The 10,542-nt window shown below is 45.5% G+C and overlaps 1 protein-coding gene across 1 annotated transcript; it reads left to right on the top strand.

The window, feature by feature from the left end:
- The first annotated feature begins 4,017 nt into the window (after positions 1 to 4,017).
- Positions 4,018 to 9,808, top strand: Il1b (interleukin 1 beta). The gene is made up of 6 exons (XM_052725849.1): positions 4,018 to 4,076; positions 4,615 to 4,663; positions 6,209 to 6,410; positions 6,954 to 7,118; positions 8,154 to 8,284; positions 9,180 to 9,808. Exons 1-6 carry the CDS (start codon positions 4,030 to 4,032, stop codon positions 9,387 to 9,389), a joined length of 804 nt encoding a protein of 267 aa, XP_052581809.1. The 5' UTR covers positions 4,018 to 4,029; the 3' UTR covers positions 9,390 to 9,808.
- Positions 9,809 to 10,542: the final 734 nt, after the last annotated feature.

Below are 10,542 nucleotides of genomic sequence, written 5' to 3'. Positions count from 1 at the left end.
CCCTCACTGATTGCTACAAGAAGTGAATTATCTGGGGCAATGCTGGAGAGCTCACCCTAGGGGTGAGGACAGGAGAGAATTGGCTGGCAGACCAACCCTGCAACTGCCCAGGCCCAGAACCAGGGTTATGACTTGGCCCGCCCCAACATCCACCCCATCTATGATTTGCTGGAGCACATGAAGGGACCTGCCCCACAGACCCAAAGATGCAGAATCTCCACAACACAGGGCAACAACAGGATATCCAAGAAAAGTCCTAGAGAGCCCAACATCGATGGTGTAGCCGAAACCAGAGGCCTCGGACCAGACTAGCGACTCTTTACAATGAACACTTCCAAGTAAAGCTATTTGGACAAAGGGTCTACTGAATGACTCACTGTGTCACACTACAGCTGCCATGAGGAGATTTCAAATTTTCTCCCCCCCTTTTTTTTTCCTTTGTTCTCTTAAATTTTGTTTTATTGTGGGGGTGGAGTGTAGGGGCAGAGGACGGATGTGAAGGGATAGAGAAATGAATGCGATCAAGATACATGATGTAAAGACATAGAATAAATAAAAAGAAAGTTTAAAAAATAATAGCATGTGCTACCATTACCCGGCAACAGCAGGCCCCTCTGTTGATTTATTTTGGCTTTGGTTTTCTGGTTTTTTGAGACAAGGTTTCTCTGTGTAACAGCCTTGGCTGTCATGGAACTTGATGTGTAGACCAGGCTAGCCTCAAATTTACAGAGATCCACCTGCCTCTGCCTCCCAAGTGCTGGGATTAAAGGTTTGTACCACCAATCCTGCCCAGCTAATCAGACAATTAATTAATTTTAATTAATTAATTTTATAAGGTCTCAGTGCTGGGAACTGATTATTGTTAACCAAACTCAGATGAAACTGAGGTCCTAAACTGTCTCCAGATTTCAAATCAAACATAATTGATCAAAGATGTGATTCTTCTGTTTGCCTTCTGAAATTGAGATACTGGGAGCCAAAGTAGTCAAAAGAAGGCCCCTTGGTGAGCAAACCTTGTTCCATAGTAGAGCCTGGTGACTTCCTGCTTTCAATTCTCTCTGCATATTTTCCTTGAGTGCTGAAGAATAAGCTCAGTGCCCAAAACATACTAGGGACAAGCTCATTTGAATGAGCACGCTGTCAAATTCCTGCTCCCCCAGGCCAGCCCCTCCTGCCTGCATTCATATGCCCAGGACTGTGCTAGACTTGGCTCTGCTAGAGTCCACAGACCCTCTGAGGGATCAGAGAATGAGTTAGGTTTCCACTGAGGACTCTAATGACGACTGTACCCAAGCTGTGCCCAAAGGGCTGTGTGCACCATTCATATGACCTGGTTGCTCATTCAGTCCAAGAAAGAAGAGCAGCCCTGGGCAGACACTCTGCTGCTCTCTGAGTTAACAGTGTAGTAACACTTGGTGTTACCAAGAGATTTGAACTCCCCAAGATCTTACAGAAACAAGACTTTGCCTGTAGGGTTTTTTGTTTGTTTGTTTGTTTGTTTGTTTACTCTTTGGGGGCCCATCACCTAACTCCCAAATAAATCCACGAAGGGTTATTCTTACTTACGAATTCCCGGCCTTTAGCTTGGCTTGCTTCTAGCCAGATTTTCTAACTTAAATTATCCCATCTCTGTTTACTACATTTTGCCTCTGAGCTTTTTACCTTTCTTTATTCTATATATCGTTCTTTCCTTCTTACTCCATGGCTGGCTGGGTGGCTGGGTGGCTGGGTGGCTGGGTGGCTGGGTGGCTGGGTGGCTGGGTGGCTGGGTGGCTGGCCCCTGGAGTCCTCCTCTCCTTCTCTTCTCACTCCTCCCTCTTCACTCTTCCCTGGAGACTAGGTTTCTCCTCCATTTATTCTCTCTGCCTGGCAGCCCTGCCTATCCCTCTCTCTTGCCTTGCTATTGGCTGTTCAGCTCTTTCTTAGACCAATCAGGTGTTTTAGACAGGCGAAGTAACACAGCTTCACAGACTTAAACAGATGCAACATAAAAGGATGCAATACATCCTTGTATCATGAAATAAATATTCCACAGCATAAACAAACGTAATACATCTTAAACTATGTTCCACAACATTTGCCAAAACATTTTTTTTTAGGCAAACAGTATCTCTACATATTCCAAGATGGACTGTGATCACGAACATCACATGCCTCATTCACCACCTTTTTTTTTTTTTTTTTTTTTTGGTTTTTCGAGACAGGGTTTCTCTGTGTAGCTTTGCGCCTTTCCTGGTACTCGCTTTGGAGACCAGGCTGGCCTCGAACTCACAGAGATCCACCTGGCTCTGCCTCCCGAGTGCTGGGATTAAAGGCGTGCGCCACCACCGCCCGGCAAAATGTACACAGTTTTCTTTTTTTTTTTTTTTTTTTTTTTTTGGTTTTTCGAGACAGGGTTTCTCTGTGTAGCTTTGCGCCTTTCCTGGAACTCACTTGGTAGTCCAGGCTGGCCTCGAACTCACAGAGATCCGCCTGGCTCTGCAATTCACCACCTTTTTGCATAATGAAACTTAATTCAGGCTCATTTTGCCAACCACCTAGCAGTGATACATTTTCAACATGAGACAGGCTAGGGCACCTAGCTCCTTGGCATTATTGGATTGTATAAAGTTGCCTCCAGGGTTCCCCTACCCTGTGGCCAGCCTACACAGATGCCTGCATACGTGTGTATTCTGCCCCATGCAGGGAAGGGCAAATGTCTCTGCAGACGTCTCTGTCAACACAATTGATGGAGAGCTCCAGCAGTCGAGCATACTCTCAAGTCAGACCAGGACTATGGTGGAGCATCACACACGGTTATCAAACTCCAACTGGGAAGCTTCCTCGGCTTAAACACAAGGAGACGAGAGAGGTGATACATTAGCGGGTGTGCATCTGCATGTCCTCCTTTGTTCCAGATGTCCTAACCCAAAATGTGCAGCTAACCCAGGAAAACCCAGTATTTTAATATTGACACCATCTGCACAACTGTTCAGAGAAAAATAATGCCTGTTTCCCCAGTGACACACTTGCAAATGTGTCATGGTTTGCCACTCCTTGTGTTTCCAGGGATTAGAAATTATTTCTTCAGGGTAACAACAGCCTCGGAGTTCCCATCAATCTCCTCCCCCTCCCTGCACCTTTAACTTGGTTGTGAAATCGGTTAACCGCGGGAAAATTTCTCAGCTCTTCACTTCTGCTTTTGAAGACTATAAAAGAGTGAAGGAGAACCAGTGGACAGCAAACCTTGTGGGGTCTCAAGGCTGAACAGGTTGATCGGGAATTCTCTCCAGCCAGGCTTCCTGTGCAAGTAAGATTTACCTCTCACAGCTAAGTCCTCAGAGAGAGGTCTCTCTCTCTCTCTCTCTCTCTCTCTCTCTCTCTCTCTCTCTCTCTCTCTCTCTCTCTCTCTCTCTCTCCCTCCCTCCCTCCCTCCCTCCCTCCCTCCCTCCCCATCCTTCTCCTCTCTCTCTCTCTCTCTCTCTCTCTCTCTCTCTCTCTCTCTCTCTCTCTCTCTCTCTCTCTCTATGTTGTTGGTTTTTTTTTTAAACATAGCTGTAAAGCTATGACTTGTAAAATACTCTGGAAATGAATGCTGTTTATATGGCAGCTGACATCTAGGAGTTAACTTTCTCCTTGAAAAGTTTTTCTGTCTGGGGTTTAGTTCAACACTTGCTTTCTTCTAGACCAGTGGTTCTCAACCTTCCTAATGCTGTGACCCTTTAATACAGTTCCTTATGTTGTGGTGACTCCAACCACAAAAATCACTTTCATTGCTGCTTCATAACTGTAATTTTGCTACTCTTAGGAATCGTAATGCAAATATCTGTGCTTTCCAATGGTCTTAGGCGACCCCTGTGAAAGGCTGAGAACTGCTGTTCTAAATCCACACAACAGCTCCTCAATTCATCCGCTCATTCATCAGAGATCAGTTTTTCCGTGCCCGCCCTGAACTAGAGCTGAGAGAAACACAAATGAAGGTAACCTCAGGGAACTAACACTGTGCATGACCACTCCCTTTCTCTCTTCACACAGGTGTCTGAAGCAGCCATGGCAACTGTTCCTGAACTCAACAGTGAAATGACAGCTTTCCACAGGTCAGTGGGGACCTGGAGAGGGGTCATGTGTTCAGGGCTCTGCTTTCAGGAATGGAGGGCTATCTATGCTCAGAGGCGAGATTGTCTCCAGCTCAACTCCTTCCTTGGTTATCAGAATTCAAGTCAACCTGGATTAAAGGCTGGTTTGTCTTTGTTTACCAAGACCAGCCTTGAGACCTAGGTGTTGTCCACTATAGGGAGTCCTACAGACGCAACTTCCACATGGACAGTACAGGAGACCCATTTGCAAAGTCTGGCTTGGAAGCAAGGGAAGAGAGCTCAGAATTCAGCTACCTCTGCTAGTCCAGAATTTAGGTGTCAGAATCCAACAGAGAGCACCAAGAGTACCCACCTACCCGGCCCAGAATCTGCTTCTAGACTCTTGCTTGCGTAACACTATGGAACTTGCCAGAAGTCTTCAGGAAGCTTTGAGTGTCATTCTATGCATAGGTTTATTTAACAGTGAAGATTTGTGTGCATATTATTGCATGGTATTGATAAGGAGACATAACTTAACCAACATCTGTTTTCATTACAGTGATGACAATGACATGTTCTTTGAGGTTGACAGGCCCCAAAAGATGAAGGTGAGACTTGGGTGTTAGCTCTCAACCTATGGAGGGACTCTGGAATGGGAAAAGCTCCAAACAGGGTGAGAGATGCTGGACTGCCTCGCTCCAAGGATATTTTATGATGGTGTTATTTTGCCTCTTTCAGTGAAACAGATACAGACAACCCACACACTGACCTAGCTTCTACACAGCTCCCACTACACCGTAGCCACTCACTAAGACGTGCTGATGGTGATTACGGTGTTTTATGCTAGGAAGACAGTAGTCAAGTTTTCAGCACACATTTGGCCCTTCTTTCAGATGGAGAAGCCACTCTGATCATTTAGGTCAAACTCCGTAAGCTGTAAGCCGGAGAGGGTGACCTTTACAACCAGCATGTCTTCTTTCTCTACCATAGAATAGTTTATGTTCCCAGGGAAGAGATCAAGACAATAAGAAGTGGTCGATTAAAACAAAGAGATTAATTGGGATTTTTAAAAATAAATTGTGACCTTAGACAAGTTACTGTGCCCTTTTGGCCCTCATCTCATAAACACAGGGCCTGAGCCAGAAAATCTCTGAGATGTTGGCATTCTGCAACAACCTTCGATTCGGAAATGTTTTCAGTGCTGGCCAAGTCCATCCTAGCATGTGGGCATTTTCCAGAATCACTCCCATGAAAAGCCATATTGACATCCCAGCTGTCCCTTCTCCTTTCCACAATAACTCTCTAATGTGGCATGGCATCTGCCCAGCCAGATCACTGCCTGGGGCAGGAGGCAACTGCTTTTCTCAGACCTTTTTTTTCAAGTTCACAACAGCCTCCCCCAGCTGCAAAATCCAGTCCTCAGTCTTAAATGAGTATCTTTTAAAGACCATTATAACTGGTTGACTTAGCCGTAGGTGGAGTCCCTGACCTTCTCAGCCAGGCTGTGGCCCCCACTCCCTACTCCAGAGCCTGGCTCTCATTGGGAGCCTCTGCTCTGGACAGGAACTTCTCTCCCAATCACTTTTTTCTTTATATCATTGAAAGTATCCATCGCTGTCCTTCAAGCTTCAAAACTATTATCATGCCTGGAGACAACTTTGGTTAGACCTTAGTGTATGTTTCTCTGAAGAACAGGAAAGTGATAACACATTTCACAGGCAGAAACTCTGCTTACAGTGTCTGCCAAATGCCTTTGAGGAAAGGGGTGTGTGGGAAACAATTGAGAACTTGTTGAGTGATCTCAGGTGAATAGAAGACAGCATGAACATGCTGCCATGAGAAATTAAATGCACGGTGTTAGAGCAATGAGGACACTAAAGATGAAATGTTTAAGTAGGTACAATTATATGGTGAGGTGAGGTCTGTATGAGAGAGATAAAGTAGAAATGAGGTTTAGTATAGAGAATGGCAGGAAGCCTGGGTCTGGTGGCCATGTCCCTCTGGGTAAACCATTTAAGTCCTCTGGCTTCCAGAGACACAAGGATTGTGGTTAAGAGCGTGGTTTTCTCCCAGGGCCCCTGGAGTTCTCTGGGGTTAATGTAGGAGTTCCCTGGTCTGATGACCTAACTGGTCTCTGCCTGGTTTCTCCACAGTGCTGCTTCCAAGCCATTGACCTGAGCTGTCCAGATGACAGCATCCAGCTTCAAATCTCCCAGCAGCATTTCAACAAGAGCTTCAGGCAGGTGGTGTCTCTCGTCGTGGCTGTGGAGAAGCTGTGGAACATACCTGTCCCTTGCCCATGGACCTTCCAGGATGAAGACCTGAGAACCTTCTTTTCCTTCATCTTTGAAGAAGGTATTTGATGAGAACTGAGATAGTAGACCTTCGCTCTCTGGTCCTTCTCTGTCTACCTCTTAGCAGTCAACTTCCCTCCTCAAGCAGAAGACCCTTAATGGTAGACATTTCAATCATTAGAAGAAATAAGGAGGCTTCCAAAATGAATTAGTAAGATCTTGAGCTGATTAACTTAAAAGAAGGTTTTAATGATGCTTACATTTGCAGCTCGACCATCCATTCTCCAAGCACTTGGGCTTACACTAGAGCTTGAAGTCTTATGATTTTCCTGATGAGCTAGTCTTATTACTAGCAACATTTTCTGTAAGTGCCTCTCCTGCTGGTCCATAGTGAATGGTCCTAACACTGAAAGCTGTCTCGTGGTGCCAGAGCCAATGCTCTTGTTCACCCCACTTCCAATGTACTTATACCCGATAAAAATTAGGATAGAACCTTGACTCTGAATGCTTAGGTGTCGCTCAATAAACCAAATCCTGCTGCTTCACTTCCCTGGGCTTGCTCTTCTAACTGATATCTAAACGGCATCTGCTCTTTGACTTTCAGAGCCCATCTTCTGTGACTCCTGGGATGATGAGCTGGTCGTGGCTGACGTTCCCATTCGACAGCTGCACTGCAGGCTCCGAGATGAGCAACAGAAATGCCTTGTGCTGTCTGACCCATGTGAGCTGAAAGCGCTCCACCTCAATGGGCAGAATATAAACCAACAAGGTAACTAGGCGCAACTTGATTTCCCTTCCTGGCCTTCTGGGGGCTTACTGGAGCTCTGTGTTTCAAGATGGAACACGACAGCAAATACATAAACATATTGTATATGTATAGCCATCTTCCAGTCCAGTCACATAGGGATATAGGATTACCACACTGCCAATGCTCCATTAGTGTGGAGTCATTTGATGGGCATGCCATAACTGCCTGTGGGTTCTTTTTCCCCCATTTTGAGGCTGAAATGTGGTTGGTAGAGAATTGATATGTCCATTCCTGTTCCCAATCCTGTCCCTTGTCCTCACATCCTTCCCACCCAAAACCACATGTTTCCTTGTAGGGAGACTTCCTGACCAGCAGGAACTTACATCTCTCTTTGATAATAACAAGTGTTTTGAGTGTGGTGAGGGCATCTTTAGATGTAGGGATGGACCTGGCACCTTGCCACTGTGCCCAAGAGGGCAACAGCTGACAGCAGCATGGGCTTCTCCTTGGCTTCTGATCTTAGAAGCCTTGGAAGGAGCTGCCTATTCTTGTCCAGATGAAGAGAATCTTATTTCTTTATAAATAAGTCATGGCAGTGGCCAGGGACCTCCAATTGAGATTGCTGTGACTAGGATCAAAATGGGTGTCTCTTTTTTGAATCCACTCTCCCCAGCTCAGCCAATTGTTCCCACTTACTCTTCTATATTCCTCAAAACGTGCTGGACCCTTTTAGGAGCCAGAAAGGCTTTAAAAGTTAAAAAACTTTACCTGTTTTCATAGTGACCAAATTGTACTTCCCATGTTAATGGGCACACGGCCTGCCAGTGACATAAGAGCTTTATTCTTTAGGGCTTAAAAATTAGACCGCTTTCATTCTTCATTGTGGCTACTAAGAGGTTCAGAGGGAATCCTGGACCAGCCCCCTGACCTTGCTCCTGACTATGAGAAGCTCCTTCTGGGCTCCCATAGAGGACTATATGGGCTTTGCTTGTCGTCTGGTGCGTGAGTCCTCCCAGCCGGCCATATCCTTGACCCCGCTTCCTCTTCCTCCTCCAGTGGTATTCTCCATGAGCTTCGTACAGGGAGAAACAAGTAACAACAAGATACCTGTGGCCTTGGGCCTTAAGGGAAAGAATCTGTACCTGTCCTGTGTGATGAAAGGTGACACCCCCACCCTGCAGCTGGAGGTGAGTGAAGCCAGAGAAGCCATCCCCTTGTTCTCTTGATTTTTTTGAGACAGGGTTTCTCTGTGTAGCTTTGGTGCCTGTCCTGGATCTCGCTCTGTAGACCAGGCTGGCCTCGAACTCACAGAGATCCGCCTGGCTCTGCCTCCCGAGTGCTGGGATTAAAGGTGTGCACCACCACTACCCAGCCCCTTGTTCTCTTAAGACTCTCAGCCATTTCCCACTTCCCAGACAGCCTCCTGCCCCGCCCTCCAGAAAATGTTGGAGGTCTTCTTGACAATTTACATAAATATAGAATAAAATTAGCACAACTTTGAAATGCTTGTAAACCTCACTCCCTGCACGGGAGAAACTAAGCCATTTGGTTGTTCTTACCGTGTCCCGCCACTGTTACCACCCCCAGCATAGCATGCAGTGTCGAGGCTGAAAGGGTTGTGTATGGCTACAGTTTTTCCCTCATTTGGTGGAGGACGGTTTGGAGAGCTACTCATTTAAAGGGATCCACCATCAATCTTCAGTCCATTCCCACCACTTGCAGCATGCTTACCAAAAGCTTCATTCCCAAGCCGATGCCATTCTATCCAAGGCTTTAGGGAAAAAAAATGTGACAAAAATCCCTAGAAACTAGGTATTCTTGGAAGCTTTAATATAATATAATATAACTTTTGAAAATATTTCCACCCATATGCTCCTCCCCTTGGGCTTAGGATTCAGAAAAAACAAAGGGCTCCTCCAATGATTAGCTCGAAAGATGGGGTCCAGCAGTAAAGAATGTGGCCCCTCGTCCCACAGCTTGTTCAGCCATCTCCCCTCCAGCAACCCCGAGAACATGTCTACTCTGGTAGCTTTACCCTTCCTGTCTCGCACACGCACAATTCTTCTTTCTGTTTTTCTGCAGAGTGTGGATCCCAAAGAATACCCAAAGAAGAAGATGGAAAAGCGGTTTATCTTCAACAAGATAGAAATCAAAACCAAGGTGGAGTTTGAGTCTGCGCAGTTCCCCAACTGGTACATCAGCACCTCTCAAGCCGAACATAAGCCTGTCTTCCTGGGAAACAACAGTGGCCAGGACATAGTTGACTTCACCATGGAATCCTTTGCTTCCTAGGAGGTCCATGTGTGTTGAATGAAGCCTCAACCCCAAGTGCTGACGTGAGAAGAATAGGCTGGACCATTTCTAACGCCTGACCCAGGACATGCTAAGGAACTCCCTTGTTGTCAATGAGCGGACAGCTCTGTTTCCAGGGGAATCATTAGTCCTCTGCCGAGCCAGGTCTCGTTCACCTCTCCTGTGTTTTCAGAGCCACCTTGACAGAAACCATGGCACATTCTGTTCAAAGAAAGCCTGTCTTTTCTCCTGGCCTCTGATGGGCAACCACTTACCTATTTATTTATGTATTTATTGATTGGTTGATCTATTTAACTTAATTCAAGGGGGACATGAGGCATGCCTACAAAAAAAAAATCTAGCTTTTAATGTTTATAGAATAAATTGAATTTGAATCCAGTGCATGGCCTGAACTGAGTTCTTTCGTTGAAGCTGAGAATAAATAGGCTCATATTATGTAGATGAGAATATTTATGAATGAAGCATTAGCACAATGTTTTGATGAGTATGAAATAAATTTCACTAAAACAAAGAACTTTCAGCCTGGTTATTAACTTCTCTTGGAGTTTACACAGAAAGAGAAAAATCAATTGGTCCATGAGAATTCTCACTGGAGGGCAGAGAAGCCTATTCCTCACAGCTAAGGGCAGCAAAGTACCTTAGACATATCTTTGGCCACAAATAGAAACCTTCTCACCCTCTCAACTTCTTTCTTCCTTTCTCTCTTTCCTTCCTTCTTTCTTTCTTCCTTCCTTCATCTTTCTTTTCTCCTTTCCTTTCTTTCTTCTCTTTCTTTCTAAAGGCTATTCAAGGGCTGGGGAGATGGCCCAACCAGTAAAGTATTTTACCACGCAAGCATGAGAACCTGAATAAGATCTCTAGCATCCATATAAAAAAAAAACCTGGCTTGGTGGCACGTGCCTGTAATCCCAACACTGGAGATGTTGGAACAGGAAAGTCCCTGGGGCTTGCTAGCCAGTCGGTCTAGTGGGTATCCACATCCAGTGAGAGACCTTGTCTCAAAACTTAAGGTGGAAAGCAATTGAGGAAGATAACTGATTTTGATCTTTAGTCTCCACCCACCCCCAACACACACAAAGGAATTTTCATTGCACATGATTCATCTAAAAAATAAGATCAGCTGAAACTTTAA

The sequence above is a fragment of the Peromyscus californicus genome, unplaced genomic scaffold (genome assembly GCF_007827085.1).
Source record: "Peromyscus californicus insignis strain IS unplaced genomic scaffold, ASM782708v3 Scaffold_7__1_contigs__length_154581171, whole genome shotgun sequence".
Classification (NCBI taxonomy): domain Eukaryota; kingdom Metazoa; phylum Chordata; class Mammalia; order Rodentia; family Cricetidae; genus Peromyscus; species Peromyscus californicus.
This window is presented reverse-complemented; position numbering and strand designations above follow the sequence as displayed.

Excerpts from the sequence above, each read along its gene's own strand:
- Il1b (XM_052725849.1), top strand. The coding sequence starts at position 4,030 with ATGGCAACTGTTCCTGAACTCAACAGTGAAATGACAGCTTTCCACAG. Across the intron at positions 4,664-6,208 it reads ACAGGCCCCAAAAGATGAAG|TGCTGCTTCCAAGCCATTGA; the intron begins GTGAGACTTGGG and ends GTTTCTCCACAG. Across the intron at positions 8,285-9,179 it reads CCCCCACCCTGCAGCTGGAG|AGTGTGGATCCCAAAGAATA; the intron begins GTGAGTGAAGCC and ends GTTTTTCTGCAG.